At 44.1% G+C, this 17314-nt stretch overlaps 2 protein-coding genes across 5 annotated transcripts in view; one reads left to right on the forward strand and one right to left on the reverse strand.

Moving 5' to 3' along the window:
- nav2a (neuron navigator 2a) overlaps positions 1 to 12806 on the forward strand; it is a 319405-nt gene extending 306599 nt beyond the window's left edge. For all 4 annotated transcript variants that reach the window (XM_080885572.1, XM_080885574.1, XM_080885571.1 and 1 more), the window contains 6 exons: positions 6815 to 6966; positions 7253 to 7324; positions 8899 to 9095; positions 9176 to 9294; positions 9568 to 9768; positions 9918 to 12806. In XM_080885572.1, coding sequence (XP_080741698.1) covers positions 6815 to 6966; positions 7253 to 7324; positions 8899 to 9095; positions 9176 to 9294; positions 9568 to 9768; positions 9918 to 10043 — 867 coding nt within the window. In that variant the 3' untranslated portion in view covers positions 10044 to 12806. The remainder of the gene's footprint in view (positions 1 to 6814; positions 6967 to 7252; positions 7325 to 8898; positions 9096 to 9175; positions 9295 to 9567; positions 9769 to 9917) is intronic.
- Positions 12807 to 12846: 40 nt separating this feature from the next.
- On the reverse strand, positions 12847 to 16132 carry dbx1a (developing brain homeobox 1a). Its single transcript, XM_080885575.1, has 4 exons — positions 15678 to 16132; positions 15459 to 15560; positions 13678 to 13880; positions 12847 to 13552 (listed from the first exon to the last, which is right to left on the reverse strand). Exons 1-4 carry the CDS (start codon positions 16039 to 16041, stop codon positions 13265 to 13267), a joined length of 957 nt encoding a protein of 318 aa, XP_080741701.1. The 5' UTR covers positions 16042 to 16132; the 3' UTR covers positions 12847 to 13264.
- Between the last annotated feature and the right edge of the window lie 1182 nt (positions 16133 to 17314).

Raw genomic sequence — 17314 nt, forward strand, 5'->3', positions numbered from 1 at the left:
GCTCCGCAATTTAACATGGCACAAGGGTGTAGTTGACACTGTCCAAATTTGAAGCTTATAGGACCAAATCCCAAGGAGGAGTTCGTTAAAGTTCGAGGCATGGAAACGGTAAAATCAGAGCCAAAATGTCACCTTCAATCCAAAATGGCGGACTTCCTGTTGGGTTTAGGACATTGCCATAATAGACTTTTTTGTTCGACTCTGAAAGTTATATAGGTGTACCGACTTTCAAACATGTAGGTCATACCCATACCGGGGGCTCGCGTTTTTCATTTTTCTAGGTGGCGCTACTGAGCTAATTTTCCCTGGCCATGTCTGAGAACATTAAAATACGTAAATTTTCACCAGACCTGACGCGTGTGCAAAATTTCATGAGTTTTCGAGTATGTTTAGGCCCTCAAACGGCCAATTCATTTGCCGAAATAATAATAATAATAATAATAATAATAATAATAATAATAAACAGAGCAATTACAATAGGGCCTTCGCACTGTCAGTGCTCGGGCCCTAATAATAATAATAATAATAATAATAAACAGAGCAATTACAATAGGGCCTTCGCACTATCAGTGCTCGGGCCCTAATAATAATAAACAGAGCAATTACAATAGGGCCTTCGCACTGTCAGTGCTCGGGCCCTAATAATAATAATAAACAGAGCAATTACAATAGGGCCTTCGCACTATCAGTGCTCGGGCCCTAATTAAAGCTGCAAGCAGCGTTATGAGGGCCCTCGCACCCCATCGCGTCGAGCTACGCCCAACACCTACAACCAGCACGTCCGATCTGATGTCACATTGATGAAATTCATGCATTCAACCACCAGCTAACATTTCATCTCATTCAACCATGATTATAGTCGTCCCACTAGGTGGCGCTCTAACCATTACTGACAAATGGCATAACAAACATTTCCCAGCTCGAGTCTCATCACGCCTGCGACCTTTGGGACATATTGGACATTTTGATTTTGAGTGACAGCAGATTACTGCTTTTTGGCGAGTGACTGAAACTCCACGTGCCGCCATGACCACCCCGTTTCGCTGAACGTAAAAAGCTTCGCAATTTAACATCACAAAGGTCTTTAGATTCCACACACTGGAGATTGGTTCAATATGATGAAATCCCTTGGAGGAGTTCGTCAAAGAACGGTGGCTGGAAAGAGGGGAAAATGTCACAAAAATTACACATTAATTTTAAAATGGCTGACTTCCTGTTGGATTTGGGATATTGCTCCAAGAGACTTTTTTGTACATCTTGATATCTCCTATAAGCTTACCAGGTTTCAGACTCATACATAAAACACAGAGCTGGGGCTTATGTTTTGAAATTTTGTAGGGGGCGCTGTGGAGCCATTTTGCGCTATTCAATGAAAATGATCACATAACAACAAAGCATTCATCACAATGGAGGTGTGCGCCAAATTTCAAGCCTCTATAAACTTTCCAAGCCCCTCAAAAGCCACTTCATTTTTCATGGTGAACAGCGTTGCCACCAGGGTGCGCCGTTCAGTTTAAAGTCACAATTTTTGCACTAAAGCATCATCAAGGACTGATGGTGATATTCACCGCTTTTGAGGTGGCCACTATGAACCTGTGAAAATCAGTACAACAAAGTGTAAGACATGACATTTCCTGTTCCCACTAGGTGGCGCTCTTCATATTCCTGACAATGGGCACATCAATCTGTTCAGGGCGGGTGTGACATCATGCCTGTAAAGTCTGGTACTAATCAGACTGGATTTCATGGAGTTATACTAATTTGTTTCTTCATGGCGAGATATCAAAGTTCGCCATGCTGCTGAGGTCACACCCTTTCGTGAAAAGCCACAGTTTTCACTGTACCCCAAGACCAACTCCTTAAGGCTTTCCTGGAGAAATTTGAGGCTGCAGATGTCACCCATCACTATACTGTACCCCAAAGTGTAAAACATGACATTTCCTGTTCCCACTAGGTGGCGCTGTCCTTGATGTCAAATATGGCAGTTGAAATATGTTCAGGGGTGGAGCCTTATCATATGTGTTCACTTTGGTCAAGGTCAGAAAATGTATGACAAAATGAGAGGCAATAAGATTTTCATGGCGAGTCATCGAAATTCGCCGTGGCGCCACGGCCTCATGGTATTGTGAAAACTCAAAAGCTCCGCAATTTAACATGGCACAAGGGTGTAGTTGGCACTGACCAAATATGAAGGTTATGAAATCAAACCCCAAGGAGGAGTTCGTTAAAGTTCGAGGCATGGAAACGGTAAAATCAGAGCCAAAATGTCACCTTCAATCCAAAATGGCGGACTTCCTGTTGGGTTTAGGACATTGCCATAATAGACTTTTTTGTTCGACTCTGAACGTTATATAGGTGTGCCGACTTTCAAACATGTAGGTCATACCCATATCGGGGGCTCGCGTTTTTCATTTTTCTAGGTGGCGCTACTGAGCTAATTTTCCCTGGCCATGTCTGGGAACATTAAAATACGTAAATTTTCACCAGACCTGACGCGTGTGCAAAATTTCATGAGTTTTCGAGCATGTTTAGGCCCTCAAACGGCCAATTCATTTGCCGAAATAATAATAATAATAATAATAATAATAATAATAATTAAAGCTGCAAGCAGCGTTATGAGGGCCCTCGCACCCCCGGCGCGTCGAGCCACGCCCAACACCTACAACCAGCACCTCCAATCTGATGTCACATTGATGAAATTCATGCATTTAACCACCAGCTAACATTTCAACTCATTCATTCATGATTAGCTAGTCGTTCCACTAGGTGGCACTCTAACCATTATGTACAAATGGCATAACAAACACTTCCGAACTCGAGTCTCATTATGCCTGCGACCTTTGGGTGAGATTGGACATTGTGTTTTTGAGTAACAGCAGATTATTGCGTTTTGGCGAGTGATTGAGAGTCTACGTGCCGCCATAACCACCCCGTTTCCTTGAACGTAAAAAGCTTCGCAATTTAACATCACAAAGGTCTTTAGATTCCACACACTGGAGAATGGTTCAATATGATGAAATCCCTTGGAGGAGTTCGTCAAAGTATGAAGCCTGAAAAGAGGGGAAAATGTCGCCAAAATTACACATTAATTTTAAAATGGCTGACTTCCTGTTGGATTTGGGATATTGCTCCAAGAGACTTTTTTGTACATCTTGATATTTTCCATAAGCTTACCAGGTTTCAGACTCATAGATGAAACACAGAGCTGGGGCTGACTTTTTGAAATTTTGTAGGGGGCGCTGTGGAGCAATTTCGCGCTATTCAATGAAAATGATCACATAACAACAAAGCCTACATCCATTTGGAGGTGTGTGCCAAATTTCAAGCCTCTATAAACTTTCCAAGCCCCTCAAAAGCCACTTCATCTTTCATGGTGAACCGCGTTGCCACCAGGGTGCGCCGTTCAGTTTAAAGTCACAATTTTTGCACTGAAGCATCACGAGGGACTGATGTTGATATTCACCGCTTTTGAGGTGGCCACGATGAACCTGTGAAAATCAGTACAACAAAATTAAAGCCATGACATTTCCTGTTGCCACTAGGTGGCGCTGTCCGTATTTCCGACAATGGGCACATCAATCTGTTCAGGGCGGGTCTGACATCATGCCTGTAAAGTCTGGTACTGATCAGACTGGATTTCATTGAGTTATACTAATTTGTTTCTTCATGGCGTGACATCAAAGTTCGCCATGCTGCTGGGGTCACACCCTTTTGCGAAAACTCACAGTTTTCACTGTAACCCAAGACCAACTCCTTAAGGCTTTTCTGGAGAAATTTGAGGCTGCAGATGTCACCCATCACTATACTGTACCCCAAAGTGTAAAACATGACATTTCCTGTTCCCACTAGGTGGCGCTGTCCTTGATGTCAAATATGGCAGTTGAAATATGTTCAGGGGTGGAGCCTTATCATATGTGTTCACTTTGGTCAAGGTCAGAAAATGTATGACAAAATGAGAGGCAATAAGATTTTCATGGCGAGTCATCGAAATTCGCCGTGGCGCCACGGCCTCATGGTATTGTGAAAACTCAAAAGCTCCGCAATTTAACATGGCACAAGGGTGTAGTTGGCACTGACCAAATATGAAGGTTATGAAATCAAACCCCAAGGAGGAGTTCGTTAAAGTTCGAGGCATGGAAACGGTAAAATCAGAGCCAAAATGTCACCTTCAATCCAAAATGGCGGACTTCCTGTTGGGTTTAGGACATTGCCATAATAGACTTTTTTGTTCGACTCTGAACGTTATATAGGTGTACCGACTTTCAAACATGTAGGTCATACCCATATCGGGGGCTCGCGTTTTTCATTTTTCTAGGTGGCGCTACTGAGCTAATTTTCCCTGGCCATGTCTGGGAACATTAAAATACGTAAATTTTCACCAGACCTGACGCGTGTGCAAAATTTCATGAGTTTTCGAGCATGTTTAGGCCCTCAAACAGCCAATTCATTTGCCGAAATAATAATAATAATAATAATAATAATAATAATAATAATAATAAACAGAGCAATTACAATAGGGCCTTCGCACTATCAGTGCTCGGGCCCTAATTAAAGCTGCAAGCAGCGTTATGAGGGCCCTCGCACCCCGGCGTGTCGAGCCACGCCCAACACCTGAAACCAGCACGTCCGATGTGATGTCACATTGATGGAATTCATGCATTTAACCACCAGCTAACATTTCATTTGGTTCAACCATGAGTATAGTCGTCCCACTAGGTGGCGCTCTAACCATTATAGACAAAGGGCATAACAAACATTTCCGAGCTCGAGTCTCATCACGCCTGCGACCTTTGGGAGAGATTGGACTTTGTGTCTTTGAGTGACAGCATATTACTGCTTTTTGGCGAGTGATTGAAACTCCACGTGCCGCCATGACCACCCCGTTTCCTTGAACGTAAAAAGCTTCGCAATTTAACATCACAAAGGTCTTTAGATTCCACACACTGGAGAATGGTTCAATATGATGAAATCCCTTGGAGGAGTTCGTCAAAGTATGAAGCCTGAAAAGAGGGGAAAATGTCGCCAAAATTGCACATTAATTTTAAAATGGCTGACTTCCTGTTGGATTTGGGATATTGCTCCAAGAGACTTTTTTGTACATCTTGATATTTTCCATAAGCTTACCAGGTTTCAGACTCATAGATGAAACACAGAGCAGGGGCTGTTGTTTTGAAATTTTGAAGGGGGCGCTGTGGAGCAATTTCGCGCTATTCAATGAAAATGATCACATGACAACAAAGCCTACATCCATTTGGAGGTGTGTGCCAAATTTCAAGCCTCTATAAACTTTCCAAGCCCCTCAAAAGCCACTTCATCTTTCATGGTGAACCGCGTTGCCACCAGGGTGCGCCGTTCAGTTTAAAGTCACAATTTTTGCACTGAAGCATCACGAGGGACTGATGTTGATATTCACCGCTTTTGAGGTGGCCACGATGAACCTGTGAAAATCAGTACAACAAAATTAAAGCCATGACATTTCCTGTTGCCACTAGGTGGCGCTGTCCGTATTTCCGACAATGGGCACATCAATCTGTTCAGGGCGGGTCTGACATCATGCCTGTAAAGTCTGGTACTGATCAGACTGGATTTCATTGAGTTAGACTAATTTGTTTCTTCATGGCGTGACATCAAAGTTCGCCATGCCGCTGGGGTCACACCCTTTTGCGAAAACTCACAGTTTTCACTGTAACCCAAGACCAACTCCTTAAGGCTTTCCTGGAGAAATTTGAGGCTGCAGATGTCACCCATCACAATACTGTACCCCAAAGTGTAAAACATGACATTTCCTGTTCCCACTAGGTGGCGCTGTCCCTGATGTAAAATATGGCAGTTGAAATATGTTCATGGGTGGAGCCTTATCATATGTGTTCACTTTGGTCAAGGTCAGAAAATCTATGACAGAATGAGAGGCAATAAGATTTTCATGGCGAGTCATCGAAATTCGCCGTGGCGCCACGGCCTCATGGTATTGTGAAAACTCAAAAGCTCCGCAATTTGACATGGCACAAGGGTGTAGTTGACACTGACCAAATATGAAGGTTATGAAATCAAACCCCAAGGAGGAGTTCGCAAAAGTTCGAGGCATGGAAATGGCAAAATTAGAGCCAAAATGTCACCTTCAATCCAAAATGGCGGACTTCCTGTTGGGTTTAGCACATTGCCATAATAGACTTTTTTGTTCGACTCTGTACGTTATATAGGTGTACCGACTTTCAAACATGTAGGTCATACCCATACCGGGGGCTCGCGTTTTTCATTTTTCTAGGTGGCGCTACTGAGCTAATTTTCCCTGGCCATGTCTGAGAACATTAAAATACGTAAATTTTCACCAGACCTGACGCGTGTGCAAAATTTCATGAGTTTTCGAGCATGTTTAGGCCCTCAAACGGCCAATTCATTTGCCGAAATAATAATAATAATAATAATAATAATAATAAACAGAGCAATTACAATAGGGCCTTCGCACTGTCAGTGCTCGGGCCCTAATAATAATAAACAGAGCAATTACAATAGGGCCTTCGCACTGTCAGTGCTCGGGCCCTAATAAGAAACAGAGCAGATACAATAGGGCCTTCGCACAGTCAGTGCTCGGGCCCTAATAAACAGAGCAATTACAATAGGGCCTTCGCACTGTCAGTGCTCGGGCCCTAAAAATGTTATATTAGGGCAACAATTATTTCAATATGTCAGAGCAGTTTGCACCCCCCCCCCCCCAAAACATGGTTGTTTTCTAAAGCGTCTGGTCAGACGGGTTTTTGAGAAACAACTTGTTCCCTGGCTTAAGAAATGTAAAACGTAATCTATGTGTTTGTAGGAGCTGCGTCAGTACTTATCAGGTTTGGCCGAGCAGTGCAGCAGTGTCTCAGGGGCAGAGAGCCCTCTAGTGGTCATCTTGGACAACCTCCACCATGTCAGCTCCCTGGGAGAAATCTTCAATGGTCTGTTCAACTGCAACTACCAGCACAGGTCAGTTCACTACACATTCCATCTGCACAGTCCTCCTAAAGCTTGAATGGATTTTGTATACATGCTTAGTGTTATTACTCAATAAAGACTAGAAGTATCGCATTTATTTGAAAATGTGTACAGTTGTTCTGTAGAGCAGGTTGGCTTCACTTTACCTCAAATGAACTGAGCTGAAAGAAAACCCCTGTTAGAACAGCTCAGGGAGTTACGTCAGATTAAAGCAGAGTAAATCCCTCTCAACGTGTTTAGTAACTTCATGAAATGATGTACTTTTCTTGCCTTTCAGCCCTTACATTATCGGCACCATGAGCCAAGCCACTTCATCTGCCCCCAACCTGCAGCTTCACCACAACTTCAGGTAAACTGGGGATTTATACCATAGCTACGTAAACCCTACAGCTTAACCTGACATGCACCTCCCTAGAAATGTGACTACAGGTTGGCTCCATGCAACCCACAGCTACAGTGACAGGCCTGTTCAGAACAGTTGATTCTTCTTCTGTTTTTCTGGCTACTTTTCACCCCCGTTTTTGAATTTATCAGTGAGAGAGTAACAATCATCCCCTCAGTATAAAGAATAAATGTCATAGCATCAATATAAGAACTTAGAAATGTCAGCAAATTCCTGGAGGAAGCCTGCTGAAACTGCCAGAATGGACCTGAAGGAATGTAAAAAGAATTGGAACAGCTAGACGGACAAATATGTGTGCACCCGAAAACAAAATGAGCACAACAAAGAGCAAAGACCTGGGGGGGGGGGAAACCCCAGCGTTTTATTTGTTTCTATCGGCTGGCACTGCTTATAAAACACAGAGACCCAACCACACAGTAATTAAAACAAAATGCACCAGCACAAGCATAAATACCAACAACTTATATAACGGTACAGGAAAGACCTACCTGGCCAATCAGCTATTGCATCACCTGCTGCTGCTGGAGGGCCGACCGCTAACTCCAAATGCTGTCGTCACTTTCAACGTGGATCACAAGTCCAGCAAAGTAAACATGCACACAGATTCTCTACATGCTGGTTGTTAAACCCAGCCTGCAAAATGTAACAAGCACAAAAAGCTACATTGCAGAGGAATTCCTCTTTAGTGGGTCGTAGGAGGTAACAGCTGAATTTATCACCTCTAAGAGCTCCGATATTTAATTTTTCTAGGGTTAAGTAAGTGTTGGGTTGACTCTTGAATATATTGAATTTAATTCTTTATGTTTAGTTTGCAGGCAGCACGGTGGCACGGTGGTTAGCACTGTTGCCGCACAGCAAGAAGGTCCTGAGTTCAATTCCAACATCAGGCCAGGGTCTTTCTGTGTGGAGTTTGCATGTTCTCCCCGTGTTTGCGTGGGTTCCCTCCGGGTACTCCAGCTTCCTCCCACCATCCAAAGACATGCAGCTTGTGGGGATAGGTTAATTGGAAAATCCAAATTGCCATTAGGTGTGAATGTGCGAGTGAATGTGAGTGCGAATGGTTGTCTGTCCCTGTGTGTTGGCCCTGCGACAGACTGGCGACCTGTCCAGGGTGTACCCCGCCTCTCGCCCTATGACAGCTGGGATAGGCTCCAGCGTCCCCCGCGACCCTGAAAAGGATAAGCGGAAGCAAATGGATGGATGGATGTTTAGTTTGCAAAACTGTAAACAACAGCTACAAATATAAAACTGTAATATTAGGGCAACAATTATTTATATATGTCAGAGCAGTTTGCACCCCCCCAAAACATGGTTGTTTTCTAAAGCTTCTGGTCAGACGGGTTTTTGAGAAAACCCTGGTTCCCTGGCTTGAGAAATAGATTATGTTGTAGGCTGTCGTTGTAGAGCCTGGCAACTGAATGCTTAGATTCACATGATCATAGTTACAGCTTCTCCCTTCAGGACAGGCGGTAGGATGTTATATTTCTGAGTCCTAATATGCCTGTGTGATCTCTGATCAGGTGGGTGCTGTGTGTCAACCACATGGAGCCAGTGAAAGGTTTCCTTGGCCGCTACCTGAGAAGGAAGCTGATCGAGATGGAGATCAGCAGCCGAACACGCAACGTAGAGCTGGTGAAGATTATTGACTGGGTCCCGCGGGTCTGGCACCACCTCAACCGCTTCCTGGAGACACACAGCTCCTCTGATGTCACTATTGGTGAGAGCACGGGAGAGAACAGGGAGTGCATAGATGCCAGTGTGGAAGCACTATTTATACCTCTGCTCTGTGGTTTGCAGGACCCCGTCTCTTCTTGTCATGTCCCATGGACGTGGAAGGCTCCAGGGTTTGGTTTACTGATCTCTGGAATTACTCCATCATCCCCTACATGCTGGAGGCAGTGCGTGAGGGACTGCAGGTTGGGCTTAGTTTTTGTTTGTAGAGTTATTAAACATATTACCATTCTTCTCTTTCACATTTTTCCCATTTCATCAAAGAATCAGAAGCTGTGTCTTCTTTCATTTCTGTTCACATATGTTCCAGCTTTCACTCTTGTCTGCTGTAACTTTTAGTTATTACTCATAAACCTGAACCTCAGCAACAAACTTTTTTTCAAAACTGTTGTCCTAAATTCTTTGTCCACCTCGAAGCTTCTCTGGGTCACAGTTCTGATGTTCGTCTCTCTCTGTAGCTGTATGGCCGCAGAGCTGCATGGGAAGACCCAGCTGCCTGGGTTATTGACACCTACCCGTGGTCAGCAACCCCCCCTCCAGGTGACTGGCCCCCGCTGCTGCAGCTCCGGCCAGAGGATGTCGGGTTCGATGGCTACTCAGCCCCGAGAGAAGGAGTCAGAAAAGAGCCGCCACAGAGTGACAGTGACGCAGACCCACTGGTGAGTAAAGAGCAGACTGTGATGCCTGTTTCTGTTCTGAGCATTTAAACCATTTAAACCAAATGCACAGTGTCTACTATAACCTGTGTGTGAAAGAAACTGCTTCGTGCATAAAGCTCAGTCGAACTGACACTTAGTTGTGCCGACAGATGAACATGTTGATGCGTCTGAAGGAGGCAGCGACCTCGTCGAGCCCACAGAGCTACGACAGCGACTCCAACAGCAACAGCCACCAGGATGACATCCTGGACTCATCGCTGGAGTCGACCTTGTGATGCTATCTGAAGGCAACACCGGCATCACTTTAAAAAAAAATTTTTTCTTTTAAATAATAAGAACTGTTCTCAGTGTGAGAACTTCCGTTTGAGGGTTGAATTTCATGCTACAAAATCCAGCCACCTTAATTTGGGTGCAGGTAACCCAAATACTTTAAAAAAGGAAAGAAAAAAAAGTGAAATTGCATTTCAGTAAACGGGCAACAGAAGTTTCTACTGCACTGCGCTGTTTGTCCTGTTTTTTGTGTTTTTTTTTTTTTCCCTTCACCACTGTGGCCCGTGGCTCCTCTCTCTGGAGCCTGACATGTATTCCAGACAGACAGAAGAAAAGCACGCAGCCTGTTGCTGTTGGCGAGGCTTCATCATTACCATCATCACCAGCCATCAGTGTACTTAAAACACCAGCCAGGAGTCCTCCATCCTCCACAAGGCTGCAGCATCGGTCCAAGGACACCAGGCTAAGACACTACGGGTCCTGCCAAGCTGTAGTGTGCCAGAGCTGCCTGCAGATGGTGATACAGGCCCTCAGCTCTGGAGCGTGAGTGAACCCTGTACTTCAGCCTTCTGAAAACATATATGCTGCTGTGGGTTGAATGGATGGAGGAACAGCCAGCCACTTTCTTGCTGCTCCTCCTCTTCCATTGCTGAAGTTGCCTGTGTGATCACTGGAGGATGAATCGAGCCAAAGTGAATGTTCAGTCTCATAGCATGCCTGATCTCACTCCAACAGACTTCTCAGAGAGTTCATTAGTTGTCCATCCCAAACTAGCAAAGACAAAAAAAAGAGTCCATCGAAGGACACGTGTCCATTAAAACCAACTAAGCGATGAGTTCCTACCTGCCATAGCCGAGCGTGTTTGTGGACATGAAGGATGGGAACTGATGGCTTTCTATATGGTACCAGAGAAGTAAGCAAATACTGTAGCAAAGCTTTGTCTACACCGTGTTTTAAGAAAGAACCTTATGAAGGCAAGCTTAGTTAGTTGAATCAAAAGTTCTTATCACAAAACCTACTTACACTTTGTTTTGGTATTTTATTATATTGCACTTTTTCTTTAAGGTCCACAGAGGTTATAATATGGCATTATAGCTGAGAAATTATTATTCCAGTAAATCTAGAAGGATAACATGTAGGTTTTACTGGCTAAAGAGACAAATATAAACACTTACTTCCTGAGAAAAGCTTTTTGTTTCTTTTTTTTAATCCACAGCATCTGTAAAGTAACTTTTAAAAAACTGCACAGATGAAAATCTCTTTTACAGAATCCCTTTAAAGTTCTCACAAAAAGATTTTTAAATGGAAAGGGCACTTAATGGGAAGTTATCATCCACCACAGCTAGATTTGTCCTTTTTGAGGCATTCTTCTCCTCTAGCTGTGTTACAACTTCACCGTGCAAGTCTGTGAGCTCATGCTTCAACCCCCTTAGTAAACATTTGAGATCTCCATGCACATTAGCCCCAAGCAGGCGGTTGTAGCACAGAACCCTTTTGGTGCTGGACTGAATTCTAACAAACAATGCCTTACTATTTTCTACGTGCATTAGCGGATTCTTTATTCCTCTAAATGGCTGTAAACTTGACAGGGCTCTGAGTCGACTCTCACCTCGAGCGACTGCGGTTGTCGAGGAGTGATGCTGACCTCTCATCATATTATTCACCAATGCCGCATGATTGAATACACATGAAAGAGAAGTAGTGCTTTTGTATGCATGTGTGAACTGAGAAGATGGTGTAAATATTTGGACCACTATCAAGAAAAAGATTCGGATGTGTTGTGGTGCTCAATACCCGAACTTAACTTATTGATGGTTGATCGGGTGAGGGGAACTTTAAGAAAAAGTCTTTAATTTTTTTTTATACCTCATCCACATCGTTGAACTGTGCTTCTGCCACACTTATTGTCTGTTTTTATGTGATTTGTGATGAACAAAACTGTCATAACTACATATTGAGCTAATTATGGAAAACTAGTGCATATGCTGCTTTGTTTATATTAATATAATTAATCAGAGGTGAGATAAAAGTACTTGTGGTTGAATGATAATGAAAAGTGGTTTGCCATTATTTCAGTAGCTTAAAGAATTACGAATATCATACTTTTGTTTTAAGCCTCCCAGCCTGCCTTCTGGGAGGGGTGCTTAAAGCTGGGGTCATGGAGTCCAGCGCGACTTTCCATGTTTTTCTCACCTATCCTATGCAACATTCATTCTGATCTCCAAATGGAAGCCAAAAGCCGCATGCGTGTTTGTTTTCAGCACTGCCTCGAGATGTACAGCTTGGAACCAGATATGTGAAGACTTTACAGATTTGTGGCCAACGTTCTTTGTCCATTAAGTGTGTCTGTGTATTTCATAAGGCCTCTCCTGCTACTGTCCTCGTAAGCACAAAGAGACTTAATTCTGTTTGCGTGTGTAAACCCACTCTGAGAGGTGTGGATGTCTATCAAGCGTTTGACTCGTCTGTTGATTTATTACTCACAAACTCAATGAATGTTTAGCCTTCTTAGCAATGTATTTTTTTTTTTTTTTACATGTAACATAATTTTGTAAATAGTTTATTATTGTGCAGCATTTTGATGACCTTTTTCTAGACAATTTGTTACAGTACTTGAAAAGGAGTATTTTGTGTACAGTCTCTTTACATCAGAGCAGATTGGTGCAGTTTCTCATCACTGGTTTGTCCAGGGCTCAGAGAATTAAATTTGATATCACTGTACTAGTCTTAAGTTATTGTGTTTCAATAAAATTAATAATTATTTATGATTGAATGGTCAAACTGTTATCTTAAAACTGCACACACATGTGACTTGGAATTGTTTAGTTTTATTTGATTTTTGTACAAAAGGTGAAATAAACATATATACAGCACATAATACAACATAGTTATTAAACAAATTGGTATAAATTAACAAAATAGCTACATTTTTCAATAAACAACTCTATTCATGTCAATGTACAGTAACGCAATATTCTTGGCATAAAACTTCCATACGAACTTGTACAAAATACTGTACAATTCAACAAAGCTGTGCAAAACAAACTGTGTCTCAGTAGCAGATCCTGTCCAGTGCGCATGCACTGATGAAGCCACAAACATGGGTGCAACTTGTTTGAACGGCGACGTTGATGGTTTGTCACAGCGGCAGTTTCCTTCTAATCTGGTCACAGTCTCATAAAAACAGATCATGGGTTATAACTCTATACTCGCTTTTCAAAATAAATTAAGATACTGTTATCTCCTCTTCATCTGACTCCGAGAAATCCGAGTGCTTACTGGAGAGGGAGGGAGAGGAGATGGTGGAACCTGCCGCCCTCATTCTCTCTGTTCCGAACTCCTTTTCTTCCTCCTCTTCCTCTTCAGCTGAGGACTTCTTGCCCACATCGCTGAGGTCCGGGTGCGGGTTGGCTTTGGTGGGCAGCGTCTGCTCGCGGCATCCACCGGAAGACAGCAGCTCTCGTTCCTTGGAATTTCTCCATTTCATCCGTCGGTTCTGAAACCAAATTTTTACCTGCAAGAAGGAGAAAATCATAAGTGGGTAAAGTTGTTTGTCGATAATGGGTTAGTCGCTAGAGGATTACGGAACTGGTTTTTACGCACGGCGTACTGAACATTTTGAGCACTTGCGAGTTTTACCTGCGAGTCTTTTAGGCCAAGTTTAGATGCCAGCTTCTTCCTGTCGGGCTTGCTGATGTATTTCTGTTTCTGAAACATTTTCTCCAAGGCTTTGCGCTGCACGTCGGAGAACACCGCCCTCCTCAGCATCCCTCTCCGGGGTTTTCCTCTGGCTGCCAAGGGCCACGAAAAAGTCCCCGGGATTGGAACAACGGATGAAGATGCTACAGTGCAGGAAAAACAAAACAGAAAATTAAGTGGAAGCAATTAGCATCGTTTTCCGTCATTAAAGACAACCACCATGCCACAAATGTACCGAATTGCTGTACTTAAAACTGCCTGGACATGAGACCATGACATGGCCGCATGAATATAACGATTCTGCGTTAGGACCAGCTTTCAATGGATTATTATTTGAAGTTTCCCTTTTGGAACTGTGCAGTGCTTATGCGTCCTGAGTGAAATGGCACGAGGTGACTAATTAGCACATTGGCCGGTCCCCAACCGCATTGGTATGGTAAAGAGGTAGCATATCCTTTAAGGAACCCTGTGAGGGCGGATAGAGGAGTTAATAAACCGTGAACGGTAATTGTGTAGTAATGAACTAACGGTGAAAAGACTCTGGACAGGCGGCGAAGGCCATATATTATCGCAACAAAAGGAGATTTACACTTTCAAACTAAACACAACTGCATACCAGAATACTGATGCTTGGATGGGGGAGTGAAGAGTGGAGGGGAATGGTGCTTTTTTTCGTGCCCTCAAATCATTTTCATTAAATGAACACGAAAAGCTATTCAGGACGCTGGAGTTGTTTTGTTGAGGCATTCAGCTGAGCCCATGAAAAGACTCCATCTCTATTATGATTTGTCTGAATGAAAGACTAGCGACTTTATAGACTTTTCTAAGAGATTATTCTTTATCTCAAGTCGATGATTGGCCCGCTCGGAGAAAAGAGAAACGTTTAAGGCACAGACAGAGTGGGGATTTGAGGTCAGCGGTAACCTATCCTATGAGTCGCCCAGCATGCAGAAAACTTTCCCCCGACTGCTCCAATTCGAGCACAACTGGGATTTTTTTTTTTTTTTTTTTTTTTTTTTTTTTTTTTTTAAACGTTGGCGTTATTTGAAAATCCCCTCTCCCGGCGAAGGACGGTGTTCCTGTCCGCACACTACTGCCTGGACTCCCCCTGACTGCAGCTGCCCCGCGCTCGCAGTAGCACCAAGAACAACGACGCGCTATGTGGTCTTGTGAGAATATTGAAAACTCTCAATAGCGCCTAATAGGGAAATTAGTGCATGACTGGTTCACGCCTTTGGTCCGACTGGTAAAAGTCACTCTCCGGGGTGTGTGGGTGGTTCACCCGGTGGGAGCTGACCAAATTGGTCACGGTGGTGAGGGCTTTGTTGCCCGCCACAGTGGCCCGCTGGCCCCCCGGACGCTGTGGGAAAACGCGGTGCCGGGGAAATACCAAAACGCCCCCCAATGGGAAGCAAGGGGGACTATAACTCGCCACCCCGCCTCAAATTTGGAGCGTGACGATTTGGGATAATTGGTTAATTAGGGGGTGGGTGTGTGGGTCCACGCAGAGGCCAGAGCCAGCGGTCCCCATTAATGAGACAGTGATTTCTTCTTTTCTGGTTGTTTGTTTCCCTTACTGCTTCTGTTTTGGTTAAAATATATGACAGGAGGGGGTGAAAGTGTTTTACATTTAAATGCAATTAGTACAGACACGACTCTAAAGGCCAAAGAGAGTCGTAGATAAGGAAGAAGCGAGTAAAAAAACCAAATGTTGCGCCTACCTGGTAAATAAGGCGCCCTGAATATGGGGTGAAAGGTTGCGTCAAAGCAGGGGACGGGGAAGGTCTTGGTGTTCAGACTGTGGACTGCAGGGGGTAAGGACGCTGTTGAAGAGCAGAGCATGTTAAAATCATTCCTTCATTTAGAAAAGAAAAAAGTGGCTCTAAATCAAACGCATGCGCGTAAGGAGAAAGCAGAGCGACGCTGTAGTGTCTACTCACCAGTCTTTGGTGAGGGTGCGAGGATGGCGTTCACTCCAAACTTGAGAAAACTCGGATCCTTGCTGTTCGGCACCGATGTTTTAGGTGAGCACGATTCGCGCGTCCCCGTACCCACCGCTACCGTGCGCTCCAGCGCGCCGCCGGTGGACACGGTGGTGGTGGCTGTTGTCACGGAGGCGCTCGCTGACGGGACAGTCCGGTTTATAAAGGCGGCGGGACGGCTTATCCGCAGCAGATCCTCCACCAAGAAGCTGGAGTGGGTCTGGAAGGCCGACGGCAGGGTCTGGTGGAGCGGGAGAGCCGCGGCGGGCCGGTACAGCCCGGGGTAGAAGGCAGGAGGCGCAATAACGCTTGGGATCATCATGGTCCCGGCTTTAAGAAAAATTCAAATACTCCTTGTGTCAGCTGGGAGAGAATCAGTCTTGTGAACGGTTGCTAACTCCTCTGGTTTCCTCACTCTGGGGAGAGAAGTTTTATAGTAGCCTGCCCCCCCTCGGCCCTCCACTCAGGGCTGACAGCCTCAACAATGGTGCTCAACAAAGTTCTCCACATGGGTCGCTTTCATGCAGCATCTCCCGGGCCGCTGATTGGCCGGAGGACGCAATTTATGATTGTATTAGACTTCATAAGCAAGTATCACACAATGTGGGGACCACAAAGGAGGCTCAGTCATCAATTTTGCATGTTGGCTACTTTCCTTTCAGTTTGTTTTGTTTGGCAGAGCCAAGCGCCCTAATTAAAGAGCAATCTTTGTATTCAGGTATTATATTGGGAGATTTAATGACTGCTTAAAAAGATATCATTCCCTTTTAGCTTTAACGCTCCCCTTCTTTAAGTAGAAGGGGAGCGTTAAAGAAAAGCTTAGTTATTATTTTAATCTATTGTCAGTTATGCAAAAAATAAAAATCTTGGGGTGGATTTCTTTTAAAAGAAATCAGGTGAGATTTCTATTTGGCTGTCATTATTAGAATAAACTGCAGTCTGTTTTTGTTGTTAAACCTACACCTTCTACATCAGTTGCAGACATGGGCTGCATCTCAGATGTAAATCACTTTTAGGGTTTCATAGGATTCTCAACACTCAATCTGGCCCTCGTCATGGAATAATGTCTTAAACGGATTTCTGCTATCAAAACGCTTTAACAGATGTGTTAAATATCACTCTTTTTTGCACAGGCTTCATTCATTGCGCACTGAGCTGCGGCTGTGCGCAGAGTAGAAGTGTGCGGCCTGAGCCGTGCGCTCATGATCCTGTTAACCATGAACTAACTGTCACCCTCAGCTGCGGAGGAGGCGCCCCTCGGCCTTTCTCCCCTTCCTTCTCTCGCCTTCAGAAAAAGCCCAGTGGAATAAAAAAAAAAGAAAGAAAAAAAGCCTTATTTCTAAAGACGGTTTTGTTCTGCTATTTTAACTGGCTGAATAAAAGTGCATCTGTGATTTGATTTAAAACGCATTCATATGAGCGGACACTGAAACCCCATATAAAACTCTTATTAAAGCGACTTGGAGCCTGATAGTCGTGTTCTGTCAGCTTTCCCCCCCAGAAAACCCGTTAAAGCAGCGCAATCAGGCGAAAATGCGTTTCAGACTCAAAGAGGGAGGGGGGGGGATCCCAATTGTTGCCAGTATTAAACCCAA

The sequence above is a fragment of the Rhamphochromis sp. 'chilingali' genome (genome assembly GCF_963969265.1).
Source record: "Rhamphochromis sp. 'chilingali' genome assembly, chromosome: 6".
Taxonomy (NCBI): Eukaryota; Metazoa; Chordata; class Actinopteri; order Cichliformes; family Cichlidae; genus Rhamphochromis; species Rhamphochromis sp. 'chilingali'.

What these genes read in the sequence shown, in the direction of transcription:
- dbx1a (XM_080885575.1), bottom strand. Translation starts at nt 16,041, where the DNA reads ATGATGATCCCAAGCGTTATTGCGCCTCCTGCCTTCTACCCCGGGCTG. An exon ending in CGCACCCTCACCAAAGACTG is followed by an intron (nt 15,561 to 15,677) that starts GTGAGTAGACAC and finishes GCTCTTCAACAG; the next exon opens with CGTCCTTACCCCCTGCAGTC. An exon ending in CAGGGCGCCTTATTTACCAG is followed by an intron (nt 13,881 to 15,458) that starts GTAGGCGCAACA and finishes CCTGCACTGTAG; the next exon opens with CATCTTCATCCGTTGTTCCA.